Below are 22096 nucleotides of genomic sequence, written 5' to 3'. Positions count from 1 at the left end.
TCTACAGCTGAGGTGGGAGACTCTGTCCATAGGACAACAATCAGTCGTATACTGCACAAATCTGGCCTTTATGGAAGAGTGGCAAGAAGAAAGCCATTTCTTAAAGATATCCATAAAAAGTGTCGTTTACAGTTTGCCACAAGCCACCTGGGAGACACACCAAACATGTGGAAGAAGGTGCTCTGGTCAGATGAAACCAAAATCGAACTTTTTGGCAACAATGCAAAACGTTATGTTTGGCGTAAAAGCAACACAGCTCATCACCCTGAACACACCATCCCCACTGTCAAACATGGTGGTGGCAGCATCATGGTTTGGGCCTGCTTTTCTTCAGCAGGGACAGGGAAGATGGTTAAAATTGATGGGAAGATGGATGGAGCCAAATACAGGACCATTCTGGAAGAAAACCTGATGGAGTCTGCAAAAGACCTGAGACTGGGACGGAGATTTGTCTTCCAACAAGACAATGATCCAAAACATAAAGCAAAATCTACAATGGAATGGTTCACAAATAAACATATCCAGGTGTTAGAATGGCCAAGTCAAAGTCCAGACCTGAATCCAATCGAGAATCTGTGGAAAGAACTGAAAACTGCTGTTCACAAATGCTCTCCATCCAACCTCACTGAGCTCGAGCTGTTTTGCAAGGAGGAATGGGCAAAAATTTCAGTGTCTCGATGTGCAAAACTGAAGAGACATACCCCAAGCGACTTACAGCTGTAATCGCAGCAAAAGGTGGCGCTACAAAGTATTAACTTAAGGGGGCTGAATAATTTTGCACGCCCAATTTTTCAGTTTTTTATTTGTTAAAAAAGTTTGAAATATCCAATAAATTTCGTTCCACTTCATGATTGTGTCCCACTTGTTGTTGATTCTTCACAAAAAATTACAGTTTCATATCTTTATGTTTGAAGCCTGAAATGTGGCAAAAGGTCGCAAAGTTCAAGGGGGCCGAATACTTTCGCAAGGCACTGTATATATGTGTGTGTGTGTGTGTGTGTGTGTGTGTGTTGGATAATCAATTTTATTTTGTTAATTATTGAAATATTTAGTCCATTAATTGCTTTTCTTCTTCATTAAGTATTTCTCGTGATTGATTAATTTCCTGTTGGATCCTGATTCTCCTCGTATAGAGAGCTGTTTGCTGTTTTTTAATTCTCTGTACTCTTTCATGTACTGTATAAACTGAGTCGGCTGTAGTCTTACTGCCAGGATTGGATCAAACTGCTAAGCAATGGGAGCCTTATCCCCTTCCCTGTCTATACAGGATGTCCTATAAGGTGCTGTACGATACAAGCTGAGGCCCAATCAACGAGAGGTCAGAGTGAGTCAAAATCCCCATGTTCTTCCAGCACCCTGTGCTATATATATAATATACAGTTAAATACAAGAAGCAGAGTAGCTATTTATTTTTAATGACATCATGTCCTTTGATACAAGTCACATGATACAAGCTATCTGATCCAAAGACATTTCCGATGGCTGCACCGCGTCAATGTCAGTTCAGCACAAAGTCTGTCTCTGCTTGAAGAGGTGCTGTATTCTCTCTCCCTCTCGAAATCTTTTGAAATTCTTAAATGTATTTATTTAGCCAGGATCGAACCCTTCAGATATACATCTCATTAACAAGGGGGTCCCGGCAAGAGAAGAGATTTCAAAGGAGATGCTTGATATAAAAAAACATGCTGGACCCTCTCCTCTCTCCCTCTCTTTCTCTTTCTCTCTCTCAAATTCAAATTCAGATTCAAACTGGCTTTATTAGCATGACAGGAGTGATCCAGTGTTGCCAAAGCATTTCAACACACATGTTACATAAAATACAATACAATGTTAATAACACACAATATCAACCCCCCCTTCCTTCTAAACAGAATGTGAACGATATACCCACCCCCCCCGTCTCATTTAACAATGAACAGTGCAGTTGTATTGAATGTCTCCACACTGTCCCTCAGGTTGGGACAGGCACACACGTCCTGGGCTGCTAGCTCTGCAGTCAGAGCCTCCTCTCCCAGCAGGATCTGCAGTTTCTCAGGGTCAGGCAGGTGTGGAAACTGGGTCAACTGACTCGAGAATTTAGGGAGGTATGTGCCCCTTATTTGGCAGTATCTGGAGCAGGACAGCAGGAAGTGCGCCTCTGTTTCGACTTCCCCCCCCTGCTCACAGTGACTGCACAGCCTGTTCTGTCTGGCCAGCCAGCTCTTTTTATGGCGGCCTGTTTCGATGGCCAGGCTGTGGTCACTGAGTCTGTACTTGGTTATGGTTTGTCCTTGTTTGGGATCTTTTACCCTGACAAGATACTGTGCCAGGGTAAAGTCCCTGTTCAGGGCCCCATAGCATTCCAATTTGTTAATTAATTTTGTTTCATTACGCTAATGCTCAAAATCCTAAAAGGTATAGACAATGTCGACCCAGGGGACTTTTTTGACCTGAAAAAAGAAACAAGGACCAGGGGTCACAAATGGATATTAGATAAAGGGGCATTCAGAACAGAAAATAGGAGGCACTTTTTTACACAGAGAATTGTGAGGGTCTGGAACCAACACCCCAGTAATGTTGTTGAAGCTGACACCCTGGGATCCTTCAAGAAGCTGCTTGATGAGATTCTGGGATCAATAAGCTACTAACAACCAAACGAGCAAGATGGGCTGAATGGCCTCCTCTCGTTTGTAAACTTTCTTATGTTCTTATGTTCTAAGGTATGCCATTTTATTATTGAGATCAATTTGTTTCAGTGTTATTGCTGTAATTTGGTTCTAAATGGAAAGTTTCAATCTGACTTTTATCCCTCCATGTTTTGTAATTACATTTTGAAAGCAGGCCCCATATTTCGCTGCCATAAAGAAGGATTGGTTGGATAACACTATCACAGATTTTTAGCCAGGTCTTTATTGGGTGGTTATATTTGTAAAGTGTTTTCTTTATGGCATAGTAGACTCTGCATGCTTTTTCCCTCAATGTGTTTATAGCCATATTGAAGCTCCCTGACGCGCTGATGGTCAGACCCAGATAAACGTAGCTAGGGGTGTGTTCCAGGGTGGTGCTTCCCACAGTGAAGCGGTTCCTGTTTCCCTGTGATCTGGCTTTTTTCTGGAAGACCATAACTCTGGTTTTGTCCAGATTTACTGTCAGTGCCCAGGTCTGACAGTACTGCTCTAGCAGTGACAGGCTCTGCTCTGTGGGGGACAGCAGGACCAGATCATCTGTGTAGAGTAGGAATTTAATTTGTGTGTCGTGTAGAGTGAGGCCCGGGGCTGCAGACCGCTCCAGCACTGTGGCCAGCTCGTTGATATAGATGTTGAACAGCGCTGGACTCAGACTGCAGTCTGTCTCACTCCACGCCCCTGTGTGAAGAATTTTGTTCTTTTGTTACCAATTTTAACACTGCATTTATTTCCTGAGTACATCGATTTTATGATGTCATAGACTTTACCCCCTACACCACTTTGAAGAAGTTTATTAAATAGTCCTTCGTGCCAAATTGAATCAAATGCCTTTTTAAAATCTATAAAGCAGGCAAATATTTTCCTTTATTACTTTGGTGCTTGTTTATTAGGGTGTGTAGGGTGTAAACATGGTCAGAAGTGCGGTGTTTTGGTAGAAATCCAATCTGACTCTTACTCAAGACACTGTGTTTGGTAAGGAAGGCCATTATCTGGGCGTTAATGATACTGTCGAACACCTTCCCCAGGTTACTGCTCACACAGATGCCTCAGTAGTTACTGGGGTCAAATTTGTCTCCACTTTTATATATGGGGGTAATGAGGCCTTGATTCCAGATCCCAGGAACATTCCCAGCTCTCAGGACTAGGTTGAAGAGTTTGAGGAGGGCTTAGGGCTGCTGTGTTTGAGCATCTCAGTGCTGATGCTGTCGGGCCCGCAGGCGCTCCTGGGCTTGAGGATCTGCAGATTCTTTTTGAGCTCTAGCAGTGTGTTTGGGGTGTCCAATGGGTTTTGTTTATCTTTGAGTGTTGTTTCTGATTCTTTTAATTGTTTATGTATTGACAGGGCAGCAGTGTGGAGTAGTGGTTAGGGCTCTGGACTCTTGACTGGAGGGTTGTGGGTTCAATCCCAGGTAGGGGACACTGCTGCTGTACCCTTGAGCAAGGTACTTTACCTAGATTGCTCCAGTAAAAACCCAACTGTATAAATGCGTAATTGTATGTAAAAATAATGTGTTATCTTGTAACAATTGTAAGTCGCCCTGGATAAGGGCATTTGCTAAGAAATAAATAATAATAATATTGAGGTCTGATTTGAATTTAGTTTATTGGTTTCTATTTTTTGGTAGAGTTCTTCAAAATAGTTTTTCCAAATATTGCCATTTTGGATTGTCAATTTTTTTCTGTCATTTGAGGTGTTTAATTTTTTCCACAATTCCCAAGATGAGTTTTGGTTAATTGCTTCTTCAGTTTGGGTCAGTTCTTTGGACATGTACTGTTCCTTTTTCTTATTGAGGAGGTGTTTGTATTGCTTTAGAGCCAGGTGGTAGCTGAGACGTAGTTCCTTATGACTGGTCTCCCTGTGTGTCGGTCTCCCTGTGTGTCGGTCTCCCTGTGTTTCGGTCTCCCTGTGTTTCGGTCTCCCTGTGTGTCGGTCTCCCTGTGTTTCGGTCTCCCTGTGTGTCGGTCTCCCTGTGTGTCGGTCTCCCTGTGTTTCGGTCTCACTGTGTGTCGGTCTCCCTGTGTGTCGGTCTCCCTGTGTGTCGGTCTCCCTGTGTTTCGGTCTCCCTGTGTGTCGGTCTCCCTGTGTGTCGGTCTCCCTGTGTGTCGGTCTCCCTGTGTTTCGGTCTCCCTGTGTTTCATGTGCTTTCTAGCTGATGCACGTTTGCTGTCAAACCATTTTTCTTTGAGTTTGTTTTTTGGGTTTGTTTTTTTCATGTTTATTTTTTTTAGTTTTGATTTTATTGCCAATTTTTCAAATATGTTGTTTACATTTTGTACAGCCAGAATGATTCCTTCTTTATTGTACTAGTATTGTTTGTACTGAAAGCTGTTTAGCATGCTGTTTAGTCTGTCTCTCTCTCCCTCGCTCTCATTCCTTCCCTCTGTCTCCCTCTCTCTCTGCTGCTTGTATATCTGGCTCAGTTTCCATTCAAATGTCACGTCCCAAACTGCACATTACATCAATTGTACTTAATGGCATCCAGACGAGCTTTAATGTGATTCCAACTTTTTTTTTGTGTAGCCGTTAGAGCTGCAGCCAGGCTGGTGCTCACGCCGCAAACATCTGGATCAAATTCCAGGTGGGACGAGGGGGTGAGCTACCCACAAACTCTCCACCCCCATCCCAACCCCAACCCCAGTCACACTTCAGCAACAGCTGGGAGTTACTGGGATCACGTCAGTGTGTCACTCAGTGTTCAGTGAGTGTGTTTGTGTGTGCGAGTGTGTGTGTGTGCATGTGCAGTTTGGATCTTGTTTTGGCAGGTCGCTGTTCTGCTGAATCAGCCTCTCGGCCCCGAATTCCCCTCTCTGCTGAGGCAAGAGTCTCAATTCAGACAAATCAGAGAGCTTCCTGTTGAACTGTTAACTCCCAGGAGCTCCGCTGGGACGGGCTCTTTCAGTTGCAGACATACAGTATGCAATGCAATGTTTTTTTGTAAATAGTCAGGGGATCAATAGTAGACCTGGCCCAATTTAAAAATGACTTCTCTACAATGTTCACTCTTCTGATTATTGTGCAATTGAAACTATCATGTGTCCTGCACCTACATATCCGCTGTACCCTCCCTTGTACTGTACCCCTGTGCTGTACCCTGCTTCCCTGTGCTGTACCCCAGTACTGTACCCCAGTGCTGTACCCTGCTCTCCTGTGCTGTAGCCTGCTTCCCTGTGCTGTACCCTGCTCCCCTGCTTACTACACTAAAAGCATATCAAAGTGTAACTGCACAAATGACTGGGATAAACCGTCATAAGGTTCTATTGCAGTACCAGGGCTGAACCCCAGCTCTGGCATCTCAAGTCTACACCTCTGCTGAAGCTCCCCCTGGTGGCTGGTCCCCACACTGTGCTCCCTCGTGGCCTCTCTTTGAAGTCAGTTTGGTTTTGAGTAATAGGGCTCATGGGGAGTGGGGGTGGGATGGGGGAGCGTGTGTGCCGGACGGGGCGAGAGTATGAAAGATTCATTGTACCCCTGCACGCAAACCTCTAACGAGGGGGAGAGAAGGAGAAGAGAGGCAGAGAGGGAGAGAGAAAAGCAGCTGTCAAGAGCACTGACTGACCCGTGTTTATCATCCTCATCAGCAGCAGCTGTGTGTAAATGACTGAACACAAGCACACGGACACACAGGGCTGGACTCTCAGAGTGATTTACTCCAAATTGACTGAAAAAACAAAAATTGGAGATCAGCTTGTATCGTACAGCATCTTATTCAGTATTCTGTACAATAAGCCTCCCATTGCAGAGCAGTTTGATTGAATCCTTGTTTTGCTACAAGTTTAGTAAGACACAACTGAGCTTGTTACCTATATACTGTGGCTAAACAAGCTTGTAGTAAAACCTGGAATGGGTGAAAGTGCGATACAATAGAATAGAAATAACACTTGAAACCAGACTACAGTGCCCTCCTGGCTGTAACATTGGGCTGTCTGGGTAAAACAACAGATATCTTCGACCCTAGATCCATGTATAACATAGATTGTTTGTGTGTGTAGAAGTCTGGGTTAGATCAGGACAAGCAAAACAGAAACATATGTTACCCATGGAGAACATCTTCACATCTCAGCTCAAAGCTGTGCAGTTTTGTCTCCCTGAACTAAAGCTGGCTCAGAGAAGCACCTGCCAAGCGAGCTCCCGCTACCCAAGTGTGTCTGATCTGCTTGTGACAGGGAGATGCAGCTTTATATAATACAGAATATAGATAAGAAGCCAAAAAAAAAGGGATCTCAATGAAAGCAGCGATAGCGTTGCAAGTATCAGTAAAAGTATACTATTTCAAAAGGGTTGGCTTTAATAGGGATCCTTCTTTTAGCACGAGCCAGCCCCCTACCCCTTACCCCCTACCCCTCTGACCGCAAGAACCACAATGTACCCCCCCCCCCCCCCCGTGTGTGAGCGCACAGTCCCTATTTACAAAAAAACTCAAACTAACAGCCCTCTATCGCTATTTTATCAGGAGCCAGTCCCTGGCATGATCTTTGCATCACAGACACGGGTCTGCTGGATAACACTCCTTGTTTAAACTCACTTACATAAATCACTTATTTTAGGTCCAATTTAAAAAAAATAATAATGAAAAACACACTGCAGTATTTGTATTTCAGTGGAAAGTTCTTCTACTCAAAGTTTTTCAAGATTGATGGTTTATGTGAAAAATATACTGCGTTTACCTCTTAGCTGCTCTTGTGTGATATATTGTGAATTAACAGGAATGGAAATAAGACTCCCATTGTACAGCAGTTTGATCCATTCCTGGTTTTACTATGAGGGTACAGCACAGGGGTGCAGGGTACAGAATTGGGGTACAGCACAGGGGAGCAGGGTACAGCACAGGGTACAGCACAGGGGAGCAGGGTAAACTCTAAACACCCCTACAATGAATGCATCCATTTTGTTAGAGGCAGGAAAGGAAAGCACAAGGTTTTTGCATATGGTTCTGCTTAACTTTTTAAAGTACAAAATATGCTGCATATTTATTATTTGAAAACAAAAAATAACCTTTGGTTCCCGTCTGATGAATGTGCATGAGCGACTGAATCATTCGACTTGCACTGGAGTGATTCATTCTGCTCATCATCAGTCACATTGGAAACAGGGGACGCACATACTGAGGGTCCTTATAATCGCGTAATTATCACACAGTACTGGATATGTAAAAAAGCTTTGTATAAAATCAAGCATGAATCGGATTCTATCCAAATGCAATCCAACCCAATCTAGAGCAGACTAGGAGAGTGGGATGGAAGTTTGGTGTCAGTTCCAGAGTTCACCGTGTACAGTGTGACAGACAGACACGATCAGCGCTTAATGATCCCTGTTTCTTTGATAAAGACCCAAAACACACTATAATATCTGCATACACTTTGAGAGAGATTTTGGAACTGGTTTTTGGATTCGAGACGGATTCCTTGTAATAATTTCCATGAGCAAACATTTTCCATGCGGAAATCTGGAAACCATTCAAGTTCAATATTGCTTTTAAAAATAAAAAAGGTGAAACAAAATCTGACCCTGTAAAGACCAGAACACATAAAGAAGAGAACAGTGTGCTTCACAGACAGCCTGCTGCTGAACAGCAGTGAGTCACTCCAGGGATTACTGGGTGCCTTAAAGGAACCAGCACACACAATAACCCCATGAATCTTACCTGTGTGCACATCCAGAGCGCCAGATTAAAATCATCTTCTTTTTATTTTAAACACGGTATCTGGTACCACACTTGTTGAAGAATCCTGTTAGCTGTCAATGATTTCAGACAGATTGTCACTTCCTTGGTCATCTGGAGGGTGAGATGCATCCCACCCCTTCAATGGCTTCTTCCCTGTCAACAACCAATCAGCTGCTTTACTTGTTATCCAGCAGGTGACATGCTATGACCCAGAACGCATTGCTGAGGTGAAACGACCCAGGAAGTGCAAGCATAACATACTTCCTGGAAAAAAGGCAAAACAAAAACTTCCTTTAACTTAGTTTCAGAATGAAAATACATGCTTGACATTGCATCTGTGACCCATGTAGCCAGTGGAAGTGCAAACCAGGTAAGAATTAGCAACAATTACTTTACTAGCAGCCACCATGTAAGCATCAAGGGTACAGTGAAGCTGGAATAGTTTACCTGCAATGCAATGGCTCTTATTTGCAGCCCTATATAGACACACAGACATATCAGCAGGGATTAAATGCAGTTAAGAAGAAAAAAAAATAGAAAGAAAACAACTCATTAAAATAGGTTTTTATTTACTGTACATTTTATTTGAGATTTTTTTTTTTTAGCATGCCCATTAGCGTCATCTGGTGGGCACATACCAGTACTGCAATGACAGTTACATTTTCTTTTATAGGTGAATCTACATTGAATGTAATTAAACAGAATGAACCTTTTAATAGCATAAACTGTACTTCCAATAACATGTGTTTTACCATCTGTATTTATTCCCAAACGACCCACTTCCTTTTCACACAGAATATCAAGCATCTCCCAGGTCTATCTCCACTGTGTCCTTTTGTCCTGGCTTCTGTACTGCACTAAAGTAATAGTTTAGGTTAACTGTGTCAACTCACTCGGGGATTTGAAAGACTTCAGAAATGCCCCCTTGACTAGAAGCTACATTGGCACTTGATGAAATGTAAAAAAAAGAAAGATTATGGTTAACACATTAGTTTTCAATTTCATCTTCAGTAAGTGATCAGTGTTAGGATTTGTATTTCTGTTTAAACGGACAGCCTTACATGTGTGTTGTATTCTGTACCGTTCCAGAAGCAGCAGGGAAGTGTTAGACTACGTGTACCTGAACCAGATGCATTTAGTGAGTGGTGAGAAGAGTCCTATTAACCAATCTGCCCATTCCTGTACCCCATGATTATTAGGGGGGTCCCGCTTCACTGTGTATCAGTGACTCGGGATGCTTTCTTTCCATGATGGACGGTTTGTCGTGATAGAAGACAAAAGTACAGCAGAGCTCTGTAGCAGAGTCAGGGTCAATTCCATTTCCAATTCCTTTTTAAAATCAATTCCCATTCCAATCAAAGGAATTTCAGTTGATATTTTAGAGACATCGTCACTGTGATTGTTCAACTGCTTTCATTTGAAGCCAATTTAGATGAGTGACTTCAATGTAAGTAATGCGTTGCCTCTGTGAGAAGCTCATTTTAACAGAATACTGCTAATTGTGATCAATGCTGTGTTGAATTGATTACATGGGAATGGAAACACAGGAATGAACCCCAACCTGCACTGTAGTTCAAACAGACATATTGTGTCACGACCTGCACATCACAATACGTATCGGGAGAGTGGTTTTTATTGAGATCTCCTCGCTCTGCACACACACCACATCCTAATACAGAAAGAACAAGCATTAAATCAATCCTCTACACGTGGGAAATCATTTACATCAGTTACATTAAATCAATCCTCTACACGTGGGAAATCATTTACATCAGTTACATTAAATCAATCCTCTACACGTGGGAAATCATTTACATCGGTGCACAGCTCAATTCAGAAACATTCCTCAGGGATGGGAATAAGACTCCTGTTGCATAGCAGTTTCACCCATTCCAGGTTTTAACACAAGATTGATTAACCACAGTGCACAGGTAACAAGCTCAGGTGTGTCTTATTAAACTCATAGTAAAAGCAGGAGTGAATCAAACTGCTATGCAATGGGGGTCTTATTGCCATCGCTGATTCCTGGGCATCTGATTGTTTGCTGGAACAGACTTACACACACAGACACACAGACACACAGACTTACACACACAGACACAGACTTACACACACAGACACACAGACACAGACGACAGCTTTCAGATGAACAGTGCTCAAGACAGAGGGGAGGGGCACCTCCTCTCACTCTCGGATTCTGATGCTCTCAATAGCTTAAGAAAGTCATACAATTAAAGTTTGATAAAGTGGTTTTCTAGGTGTAAATAAAAAAGCGTAAAATACAGCCTCAGATTCTGCCACTCAGAAACTTAAATAAAAGACTGTCCGAATCCCGTTTCATCACAATCAGATAGGCAGTGCGCTGGATTCGTGACACAAAGAAAATAATTAATAAATAGGAGAATATATAAAAGGTGGGGGAGTTCTATTGTAATTGGTCTGGACAGAGGCTCCAGTTTAAACCAACAAAGCAGGAGCCTCTCTGGAGTTTTTTTTACAAACTATTAAAAGACAAAAATAGACTTCAATTACTTAAACTGTGGTACCGAGACTGTCGCTCTTCTCCCCCACCCCCCATTTAGATCAATAGAACTGTCCGATTTCATGCAAGCAACACCGCAGGGAGGTACCAATCCAGGTTCTTGGGGGTGTCTGTTGTTGGAGGAGCGTGGTTTCTGTTTGCCTCTTGAATTGGAGGATGTTGGTTTTTGGGGTTCGGGTCCCCCTCACTGCTCCTTTACTGTCAGCCCATCCAGCTTCTGTGCTGCCTCTTCGGCCATGACCTTTGACCTCTTCTCAGGACTGGGCGTGTTGGGGTAAAACCGCTCCCCAAAAATGGTGCTACCGACCCGCACATTAGTGGAGCCGACCTCGATCTGACAGGAGAGACAGGAGAGGAGGGGTTATCATTCATCTGACAGAGGAGAGGAGAGGCAGGGGTTATCATTCATCTGAGAGAGGAGAGGAGAGGCAGGGGTTATCATTCATCTGAGAGAGGAGAGGAGGTGCAGGGGTTATCATTCATCTGAGAGAGGAGGGGAGAGGAGAGGCAGGGGTTATCATTCATCTGAGACAGGAGAGGAGAGGAGAGGAGGCAGGGGTTATCATTCATCTGAGAGGAGAGGAGAGGCAGGGGTTATCATTCATCTGAGAGGAGAGGAGAGGAGAGGCAGGGGTTATCATTCATCTGAGAGGAGAGGAGAGGAGAGGCAGGGGTTATCATTCATCTGAGAGGAGAGGAGAGGAGAGGCAGGGGTTATCATTCATCTTAGAGAGGAGAGGAGAGGAGGGGTTATCATTCATCTGAGAGAGGAGAGGCGAGGAGAGGCAGGGGTTATCATTCATCTGAGAGAGGAGAGGCAGGGGTTATCATTCATCTGAGAGAGGAGAGGAGAGGAGGGGTTATCATTCATCTGAGAGAGGAGAGGAGAGGCAGGGGTTATCATTCATCTGAGAGAGGAGAGGCAGGGGTTATCATTCATCTGAGAGAGGAGAGGAGAGGCAGGGGTTATCATTCATCTGAGAGAGGAGAGGCAGGGGTTATCATTCATCTGAGAGAGGAGAGGAGAGGAGGGGTTATCATTCATCTGAGAGAGGAGAGGAGAGGAGGGGTTATCATTCATCAGAGAGGAGAGGAGAGGCAGGTGTTATCATTCATCTGAGAGGAGAGGAGAGGCAGGGGTTATCATTCATCTGAGAGAGGAGAGGAGAGGAGGGGTTATTCATCTGAGAGAGGAGAGGAGAGGCAGGGGTTATCATTCATCTGAGAGAGGAGAGGCAGGGGTTATCATTCATCTGAGAGAGGAGAGGCAGGGGTTATCATTCATCTGAGAGAGGAGAGGAGAGGCAGGGGTTATCCATCTGAGAGAGGAGAGGAGGTGCAGGGGTTATCATTCATCTGAGAGAGGAGGGGAGAGGAGAGGCAGGGGTTATCATTCATCTGAGACAGGAGAGGAGAGGAGAGGAGGCAGGGGTTATCATTCATCTGAGAGGAGAGGAGAGGAGAGGCAGGGGTTATCATTCATCTGAGAGGAGAGGAGAGGAGAGGCAGGGGTTATCATTCATCTGAGAGGAGAGGAGAGGAGAGGCAGGGGTTATCATTCATCTGAGAGGAGAGGAGAGGAGAGGCAGGGGTTATCATTCATCTGAGAGAGGAGAGGAGAGGAGGGGTTATCATTCATCTGAGAGAGGAGAGGAGAGGCGAGGCAGGGGTTATCATTCATCTGAGAGAGGAGAGGCAGGGGTTATCATTCATCTGAGAGAGGAGAGGAGAGGAGGGGTTATCATTCATCTGAGAGAGGAGAGGAGAGGCAGGGGTTATCATTCATCTGAGAGAGGAGAGGCAGGGGTTATCATTCATCTGAGAGAGGAGAGGAGAGGCAGGGGTTATCATTCATCTGAGAGAGGAGAGGCAGGGGTTATCATTCATCTGAGAGAGGAGAGGAGAGGAGGGGTTATCATTCATCTGAGAGAGGAGAGGAGAGGAGGGGTTATCATTCATCAGAGAGGAGAGGAGAGGCAGGGGTTATCATTCATCTGAGAGAGGAGAGGAGAGGCAGGGGTTATCCATCTGAGAGAGGAGAGGAGAGGCAGGGGTTATCATTCATCTGAGAGGAGAGGAGAGGAGGGGTTATTCATCTGAGAGGAGAGGAGAGGAGAAGCAGGGGTTATCATTCATCTGAGAGAGGAGAGGAGAGGCAGGGGTTATCATTCATCTGAGAGAGGAGAGGAGGCGCAGGGGTTATCATTCATCTGAGAGAGGAGAGGAGAGGAGGGGATATCATTCATCAGAGAGGAGAGGAGAGGAGAGGCAGGGGTTATCATTCATCTGAGACAGGAGAGGAGAGGCAGGGGTTATCATTCATCTGAGAGAGGAGAGGAGAGGCGAGGCAGGGGTTATCATTCATCTGAGAGAGGAGAGGAGAGGCAGGGGTTATCATTCATCTGAGAGGACAGGAGAGGCAGGGGTTATCATTCATCTGAGAGAGGAGAGGAGAGGAGGGGTTATTCATCTGAGAGAGGAGAGGAGAGGCAGGGGTTATCATTCATCTGAGAGAGGAGAGGCAGGGGTTATCATTCATCTGAGAGAGGAGAGGCAGGGGTTATCCTTCATCTGAGAGAGGAGAGGAGAGGCAGGGGTTATCATTCATCTGAGACAGGAGAGGAGAGGCAGGAGTTATCATTCATCTGAGAGAGGAGAGGAGAGGCGAGGCAGGGGTTATCATTCATCTGAGAGAGGAGAGGCAGGGGTTATCATTCATCTGAGAGAGGAGAGGCAGGGGTTATCCTTCATCTGAGAGAGGAGAGGAGAGGCAGGGGTTATCATTCATCTGAGACAGGAGAGGAGAGGCAGGGGTTATCTGAGGGTCATCATGCATTTGCATCTTCCACATTTCCTCATATGAAGACTAGAGAGTTCTGTATCCCTCCCATGAGTTTGCCGTGCATGCCAGTGTAGTTATTGTTTCACATTCCCTGTACTGTTTCTGGTATTTTTTCGCTGGCCCAGGGTTTGGGTTCTGATTCTCCAATACAGAATTCTTATTGTTCTTTAAATTCACGCTTGCCTGGAGAACCCCACGTGCCGAGCCTGAACTTCCTTCCATTCGGATCACGTGACATTGTGACCTTTCAACTCCACCAGCCGCATTGTCCGCTCACTCCACTGGCCCCCGATCACCGCTCGCATCCAGTTCAAGACTCTTGTACTAGCCTACAGATGCCTTGACCAGACTGCACCCAGCTACCTCCAGACCCTCATCTCTCCCTACACCCCCACTCGACCTCTCCGCTCCGCCTGCACTAGAAGACTGGCTCTACCTCCTCTACGCTCCCCTGCCTCCGAAGCCCGCTCCTTCTCCACCCTTGCTCCGCAGTGGTGGAATGACCTTCCTACAGATGTCAGGACTGCCCAGTCCCTGACCACATTCCGGCGCCTCCTTAAGACTCACCTCTTCAGACAGCACCTGCAGAACTCCTGTTTTCCCCTGGGACACTTATCACTCTTCCTTAAATGCACTTTACTTGCTCTTATCTGCCCCCTATTTTACTGCATTTAATCCTGTACTTCAGAGTACTGTAATCTGCCAAGTGTTTAATCTGTAGTATTTTGTATTTAATCATATCCTGATGTAACTATCACTGACACTGTTATCTGCTGTATTATTGAATTGTATTTTGTCACACTTGTACTTGCTTGAACCAAAGTCATTGTATTTATCTTGCTCTTAATTGTATTATTACTTGTACTGTGATACTTGAAATGTATTTGCTTACGATTGTAAGTCGCCCTGGATAAGGGCGTCTGCTAAGAAATAAATAATAATAATAATAATAATAATAATAATAATAATAATAATAATAATAATAATAATAATAATTTGTCCAGGGATGGAAATACGACTCCTATTGCACAGCAGTTTCACCCATTCCGGGTTTTACTACCAGCTTGATTAGCCACAGTGTTTAGGTAAAAAGCTCAGGTGTGTCTTATTAAACTCCTAGTAAAACCTGGAGTGGATAATACTGCTATGCAATAGGGTGTCTTATTTACATCTCTGCTGCTAACTAACTTGGCAATACTTGTATAACCAAAAGTGAAACGGACAGAGACAGAGAGTCGCTCACCGCGTGTTCGAAGTCCGTCGACATGCCCATGCTGAGCTCCACCTGCTCGTACGGCATCTTCAGCGTCTCACACACCTCCTTCCGTCGAGAGAGGAGCATCTGCAGGGAAAACCAGCAAGAAACTAGTTACAACCAGAGAGACGGAGAGAGAGCGAGAGAGGGAGAAAGAGAGAGAGAAAGGGGAAGGGGGCGTCTACCTGGAAGTCAGGGTTGGGCCCCTCGCTGAGGTCATAGCCGTACCGTCCAATCGTCATGAGGCCCACAAACTCAAGGGCGGTGCATCGAGACACAATGTGCTGCACCGCCGCCACCGTGTCACCAGGGGGCAGACCGTGCTTACCTACAAGAAACACAAATAAAGGCAGAATCATAGGCAAATACACAGGCTCAAACAGAAACACTCACAAAGACACACACACACACACACACACACACACACACACACACACACACAAGGTAAGGGCAGTTTCCCCAATTTAAAACTAAGTATATCACATCTTAAATTGTCTTACAGGGAGGGTCACCCTAATACTTAAAATCCTAGAAACAGCACCTCCAGATTGCTGGGAGTTCAAAAACGAATACGTGTTGTTAATAACAAAAAACCGCAGCGCCCCCCTCCCCCAGAACCCCCCTCACTTACTGTCCTCTCCACTCGTGTTGATTTGAACCATGATCTTTAGCCGCTGTGCATTCGCCCGCAGATTTTGCCAGGAGCTGTTCAGCCGGTCAGCCAGCTTCACCGAGTCCACCGTCTCCACCATGAACAGACTGGGGACGCCTGGAGAGGAACACAGTGAGAGAAACACAACCACACAGACACAAACACGAACACACACAGATATACGCAGACACACACAGTGAGAGAAACACAAACACACAGACACGAACACAATGAGAGAAACACAACCACACAGTGAAAGAAACACAACCACAGACATGAACATACAGACACAAACACACACACAACCACACACACACAGACAGAGACAGACACGCACGCACACAAAGAAAGAACCAAATATAATGGCTCATATAGACAAAAAGTCTAAAGATTCCACAGAAATGTGATGGCAGCTAAAACATTACATCTGGAACTCATCAGGTCAAAGAAAGCTCTGTTATCAGGGTTCATACACTTTTTCAACATCAAAATGCCATACTTTTTCCATACTTTTTCTAGACATCCATTTGTTTTTCCCAGACTTGTGTTTAAGTTAGTTTCTACTAGTTTTTTGATAGTTATCCACATAGGCGGGCAGCCGCAGAGCACTATAGCTTTTTGATCCAGAGCAGAAGTTGCACCTGGTTTTCTAAAAGTATTTGTTAGAATCTGGAGGTGCATATCTAGCAAGAGACAATGCAGGTATGCAAAACAGAAGTAAGATACAATCTAAGAAATGCCCAATATTTGAGAACTACGTTGCATTATTTACAAAAATAATATAAAAAGTTATATACTGCAAGTATACTTATGCCAAAATAGGATAGTATTATGTGACCAATAGGATACTAAAACCAGACAATTTTGGCAAAGTATACTTGCAGTATATTCTTTTTTTGTAAGGGATGAGATTGGATTCTGAGCCAAACTTCTTCATACCCTCTGTTAAATATTGAACACTATGGGAGGAGAAAAATAACAAAAATTAAATAACAAATGTGCAAGTGTGGTATATTAAACATACAGGTCAAATACTAAATACAGCACACCCTCACTAGAACAACCCTGTTTGGGTCCAAAGCCTTTTGTTCGCTACAGTAAAAGGACAATCCAAAACAAACAAGCTGCTGCAGTAAGTTAAGGAAGTCACCGTGGGTAAAGGCATTAGCTAAATTATTAATAATTAGTACTGTTTTTATTCTTTGATTGTCTTTATTATTACAGTATTTGTCACTACTACCACTAATAATAATAATAATAATAATAATAATAATAATAATAATAATAATAATAATAATAATAGCAATGTGATTGTGAATAAAAGTTGAATTACAAGTACAGTACCTATTTGTGGCATGCGGCCACAAATTCTGGCTGTATCCTATTTGTTTAAAACCACAGTACAACCCCCCCCCCCCCCCCCCAAAAAAAAAAAAATAAAAGCACATCAAAGTTTCAGTTTTGTTTCAATTACAAAAGTTAATTTAAATCTTGGTTCCTTATTTAAAAAAAACAAAACAAACATCATTATTGCTTTGCCGTGCCGGTGCAGGAGGAGCCAACATCAGCAGTAGTTTGATTTTTTTAAAATCAGTATTTGATCGTATAATGAAGGCCATACAGCCAGGTTGTAAATAGTACACTCAGCTGACGGTTTGGACCCGAGACTGTTACTGCACTCAGTATTGTAATTTACAAGCAAGCACCATATATTTAAAATAAAATTAACGGTACATTTTATTAATCACATTAAAAGAAATGAAAAAAGTGATGTTAACATGCTACGTGTGTACAAACCATAGGGGCTACAGAAAGCGTGTTTTTTTTTTTTTTTTTTTTTTAAATCCGAGTCGGTGATAATAACTATCGTATTCGATTTTTTTTTTCCTGGGTTGGGAAATAATGTTAACGATTTAATAAAGGTAACAACAAGATAACAAAATGTGAATCTCGGTGAGCAGAGAACAGTAGCTTGTAATTCCAGTCTAACTTCGTTTAAGAAATCATAGCCTTCGTTTCACTGGAGCAGACATAGCCATGTGACATATACCGGTGCGCTGACTGGATAGGATTGCTTGAGTTGTCAGGGGTGTTACACGGGGCAATCCTCACGTGATTTGGTCGCAAGCAATATAGTTGCTTCTAGTAAATTGCCTAGACAGTTGCCGCTAGAGCTGTTGACCCGCTTTCAAGATCAATTATTATTAATAATAAAAAATAAATCGCCGAATCATTTTCATTCTCCCGTGATGCTAGTACCATTCCAGACTTTTTCAAGACGTTCATAACGGAGACATGGTTTTTCAAGCATTTTCAAGCCCTGGAAATCAGTTTTGCATTTTTCTATACTTTTTCCACACTTCCAGACTAGCGTACGAACCCTGCGTTACACTGTTACTGGCCGAAATCATGTCAAAAAGGAAAGCAGCTGGTTGGTTAGAGAGGGGAAGGGGCATAGTGATGTCACAAGGAACAGGGGGCATTGTGATGTCACAGTTGAATCCCAGGGGTCCTCACCCATCAGCTTGTTGACGTTGTTCTTCTGTAGGTGTCCGATGAAGTGCCACTTTATCTCTGGGCAGGAGGCGAGGATCTGAAAGAAAAGAAAACTGAAAAACCTGCTTTGAGAATACAAGACAAAAAACAGACACACAAACAGACAGATACACAAACAGACTGATAGACAGATGGATAAATAGATATTTTGTATAGCGTGCCAAACGACACAAGCTCATGTCCACCCCAGTGTCAGAGTGTTTGCCATTAGTGAGCTTTCTGACCATGAGTGCAGTGAAAACCAGCTTGTATCTCTGAGCCCCATAATATACAGTGAATCTCAATAATCTGAAATCAACGTCACCTTGGGGTCTGAAGCCTTCTCCAGCAGCTCCTGCACCTGAAACAGCAAAGAGATCGATCAGCCGAGAGGCACGTAATGAACTGGCATCCCAGCCCATTGGAGTGAATGGAGAGGGGAGGGCTGGACTGGAACCGCCAGCCCATTGGCGTGAATGGAGAGGGGAGGGCTGGACTGGGACCGCCAGCCCATTGGAGTGAATGGAGAGGGGAAGGCTGGACAGGAACCACCAGCCGTACGCTTCAAAGAGGAGTGCCTTACTGCTCAACTGATGAGCAAGCTGCAGTGGAGAGGCAGTACGGGTCACGCTGACGTCAGTGTTATTAACTCCTCAGCCACTCAGAGGAGATCCACCCCCAGACACACGAACAATGCAGTCCTGACATCCTACAGATGTCAGGACTGCCCAGTCTCTGGCCACATTCCGGCGCCTCCTCAAGACTCACCTCTTCAGACAGCACCTGTAGAACTCCTCTGTTTTTCCCCCTGGACACATCACTCTTCCTTAAATGTGCTTTACTTGCTCTTATCTGCCCCCTATTTTACTACATTTAATCCTGTACTTTAGAGTACTGTAATCTGTCAAGTGTTATTTAATCTGTAGTATTTTGTATTTAATTATATCCTGATGTAACTATCACTGACACTGTTATCAGCTCCGTTATTGAATCGTATTTTGTCATATTCGTACTTGCTAGAACCAAAGTCATTGCTAGATGGCCTTAATTGTATTATTACTTGTACTGTGATCCTTGAAATTTATTTTTGTTTACGACTGTAAGTCGCCCTGGATAAGGGCGTCTGCTAAGAAATAAATAATAACAATGCAATCAGACTCCTCTGGAATCGCAGGCTGCACTCACATAATTCTCTCCGAAGTTGCGCTGGCCCTGCTTGTAGGCCTCCAGCACCATCTCCGCGGGTTTGGTTTTGCTGACGGCTACGAGGCGCGGCTGGATCGCGGGCAGGGTCTAAAACAGGGAGGGGAGAGGGGTGTGTGAGAGGAGAGGCTTGTTAAAGAAACTAACCCAGTCCTGGGGCTCAGAACTCCCCTCAATGAAGTACATTATTATTATTATTACTGAAATGATCAGGAGCCAGGAGTTTGAGCAGAGTTAGCACACTTTCTTGCACATCGCCTAATCATTTTATTATATATATATATATATATATATATATATATATATATATATATATTTTACGATAGATTGTGTGACAAGCAGGCTGTAGTGGTGACGTCAGACCCGGAAGAAACACACAGTACTGCGAAGTGAAATGCGTTTAATAATGAACAAAATAAAAAGGTTTTAAACAAAAACAGCACATGGCACTTGCAGCCAAAATAAAGAGACAAACAAAACAGACTAACACTTAAACAAACAGTGGACTAACAGACAAATGTGGTGAGTCAAAACAAATACTTATTTTAGTTTCTTTTACTCTCCTTCTCTCTCCCGTTCTCTACTCACCTAACACCCAACCCCAAGTGAGTAAAACATGCATCTATATATATATATACAATTGTGCTGGGATTCAATTACCAATTCATTATTCACTTGAATCCCAGCATGTGAACTAATCTGTGAATACTCTGTGCTCATATATTAAGTACTTTAAATGCACGTGAAGTGAAGTGCAATCCTCGTGCCTAAATACAGTTATACATTTTAAACACTCGTGCTCATTACCCGCATTATATCCCGTGTACCAACTACAATACACCAACATTAACACACGCAACATACAACATACAACACAAGAATGCACACAGGGGCGGGGCACATTGCCACAATTGTTACGTTTTCCAGCAGACATAGCCAAAAGTTGACATACCGCAATGGTAATCTATAATCTATAACATTCAACATCGCATTTATAATCCAATTATACTAACACCCCCGGTTCCATTAGTTTGGATAACAGAGATTTTAATATAATTACATGTAAAAAGTTCAACTCGACAGTGATTGTGGGGTGTGTGAAAATGATACAAAAACTACTACAAACATGAAGTAAATGTGGGGGTGACGGTCTGACTGGAAACCCCAGGACAGAGCACTACACCTTTACACAACGCGCTCAGCAGCTGTTCCTTTCCACACTCCCACACGCGCGTGTAGAGTCACGACTTCTACTCCTCTGTGCAGGGTGCTCTGCATGCACAACACAGAGAGCTTCAATACTTACTGTATAGTACGCTGTGTGGATCCCATTCTCATCCGTTTGGGATAATAACTATGAGCACGCCGTGATGATGATTATTACAATCGATCATTGAGAATGCATTTTAATACTGAAGCACTTATTATTATTAATTTATTAGCAGACGCCCTTATCCAGGGCGACTTACAATTGTTACAAGATATCACATTATACAGATATCACATTATTTTTACATACAATTACCCATTTATACAGTTGGGTTTTTACTGGAGCAATCTAGGTAAAGTACCTTGCTCAAGGGTACAGCAGCAGTGTCCCCACCTGGGATTGAACCCACGACCCTCCGGTCAAGAGTCCAGAGCCCTAACCACTACTCCACACTGCTGCCCCTACAGTTACTTCGTGTTATTACGGTTGTGGCTGACACAAGAAGAACACACGTTACGTATTATTAGACCGCAGCCGGACTCGAAATACATATAAAGTTGTGTTTTCATATATATGTATATATATATATCTCGGCATACCTGGGCAGCATTGCACACTTGTCTTAGTCACGGTACGGTTCAAGTTGTATACAGTCTAAAGGTTTTACAGGCAGCTCTCCCCAAAGCTTAATACTGGCGTTTGAACCCGCCGCCCAGCTCCTCTCGGCACATACCTGAGGCCGGCGACCCGCCGCTTGCTGTACCCTCTCTATCACCGTCTGCAGCGCTTTACCGACCTGCTCCGACATTACTACTTTCCACATATCAGCAGCACCCCACCAGACCGCGACCTCACTTCCGCTCTCCCGGCTCCCTACGGCCAGCCCATCGAGCGGATCAGCCAATCACCGCAGAGGAGTGGCGTCTCGCAGACCAACATCGAGCGCCGTCCATATTGGTAAGGTCTGTCTGTAACATGCCTTTATTTTTTGCTTATGTAATTGGTTCTGTTTTGTTTTTAGTATTACAAGAATTTGTATTTGGTTTCCATCAGCTGTACGGTGGACCTTTCAAACGCTTCTAGAGTTATAACGGTATTTTAAAATGCCTCAACCAATCTTCAACCAAAAAAAACCGTGTTTGACGTAAACCACTGCAAATAATACTCACAGCAGCCTGAATCATATGGGTGAGTCAGGGACAAGGTGCTCTGGATAGATTTGAGTGCAACCGAAAAGAAGAAGAAGAAGAAGAAGAATTTTCTCAAAGTAAACAGAAACGTGTAAAAGCCACAGCCCCCTTTATATAACAATCTATACTTATACTTTATTTATATAGCGCCTTTCATACAAAAAGCATATCAAAGCGCTGCACAGGACAACACAGAAGAAAATCAAAATACATTTCATGTGTATAGTAGTGAAATAAAGTTTAGAATCCAGTTGAAAAAAAGCTAATCTAAAAAATAGGAGAAAATCTAAATAAAAAAAGCTAATCTAAAAAAGTACGTTTCCAGTTTTGACTTAGTC

The 22096-nt window shown here is 43.6% G+C and overlaps 1 protein-coding gene across 2 annotated transcripts; it reads right to left on the bottom strand.

Moving 5' to 3' along the window:
• Positions 1 to 8878: 8878 nt before the first annotated feature.
• Positions 8879 to 21458, bottom strand: LOC117397931 (pyridoxal phosphate homeostasis protein). 2 transcript variants are annotated; one of them, XM_033996897.3, is made up of 8 exons: positions 21302 to 21458; positions 19341 to 19448; positions 18481 to 18516; positions 18138 to 18213; positions 15600 to 15737; positions 15154 to 15296; positions 14957 to 15055; positions 8879 to 11205 (listed from the first exon to the last, which is right to left on the bottom strand). In XM_033996897.3, the coding sequence occupies exons 1-8, from the start codon at positions 21389 to 21391 to the stop codon at positions 11056 to 11058; spliced, it is 840 nt and encodes a 279-aa protein (XP_033852788.3). In that variant the 5' UTR covers positions 21392 to 21458; the 3' UTR covers positions 8879 to 11055. The 2 variants fall into 2 exon arrangements, with proteins under 2 accessions (XP_033852788.3, XP_058864443.1); XM_059008460.1 differs by lacking the exon at positions 21302 to 21458 and adding an exon at positions 21168 to 21259.
• Between the last annotated feature and the right edge of the window lie 638 nt (positions 21459 to 22096).

The sequence above is a fragment of the Acipenser ruthenus genome, chromosome 37, assembly GCF_902713425.1.
Source record: "Acipenser ruthenus chromosome 37, fAciRut3.2 maternal haplotype, whole genome shotgun sequence".
In the NCBI taxonomy this organism is placed as follows: Eukaryota; Metazoa; Chordata; class Actinopteri; order Acipenseriformes; family Acipenseridae; genus Acipenser; species Acipenser ruthenus.
Note: the sequence above shows the minus strand (reverse complement) of the source record. Positions and strands in the feature narration are given on the sequence as shown.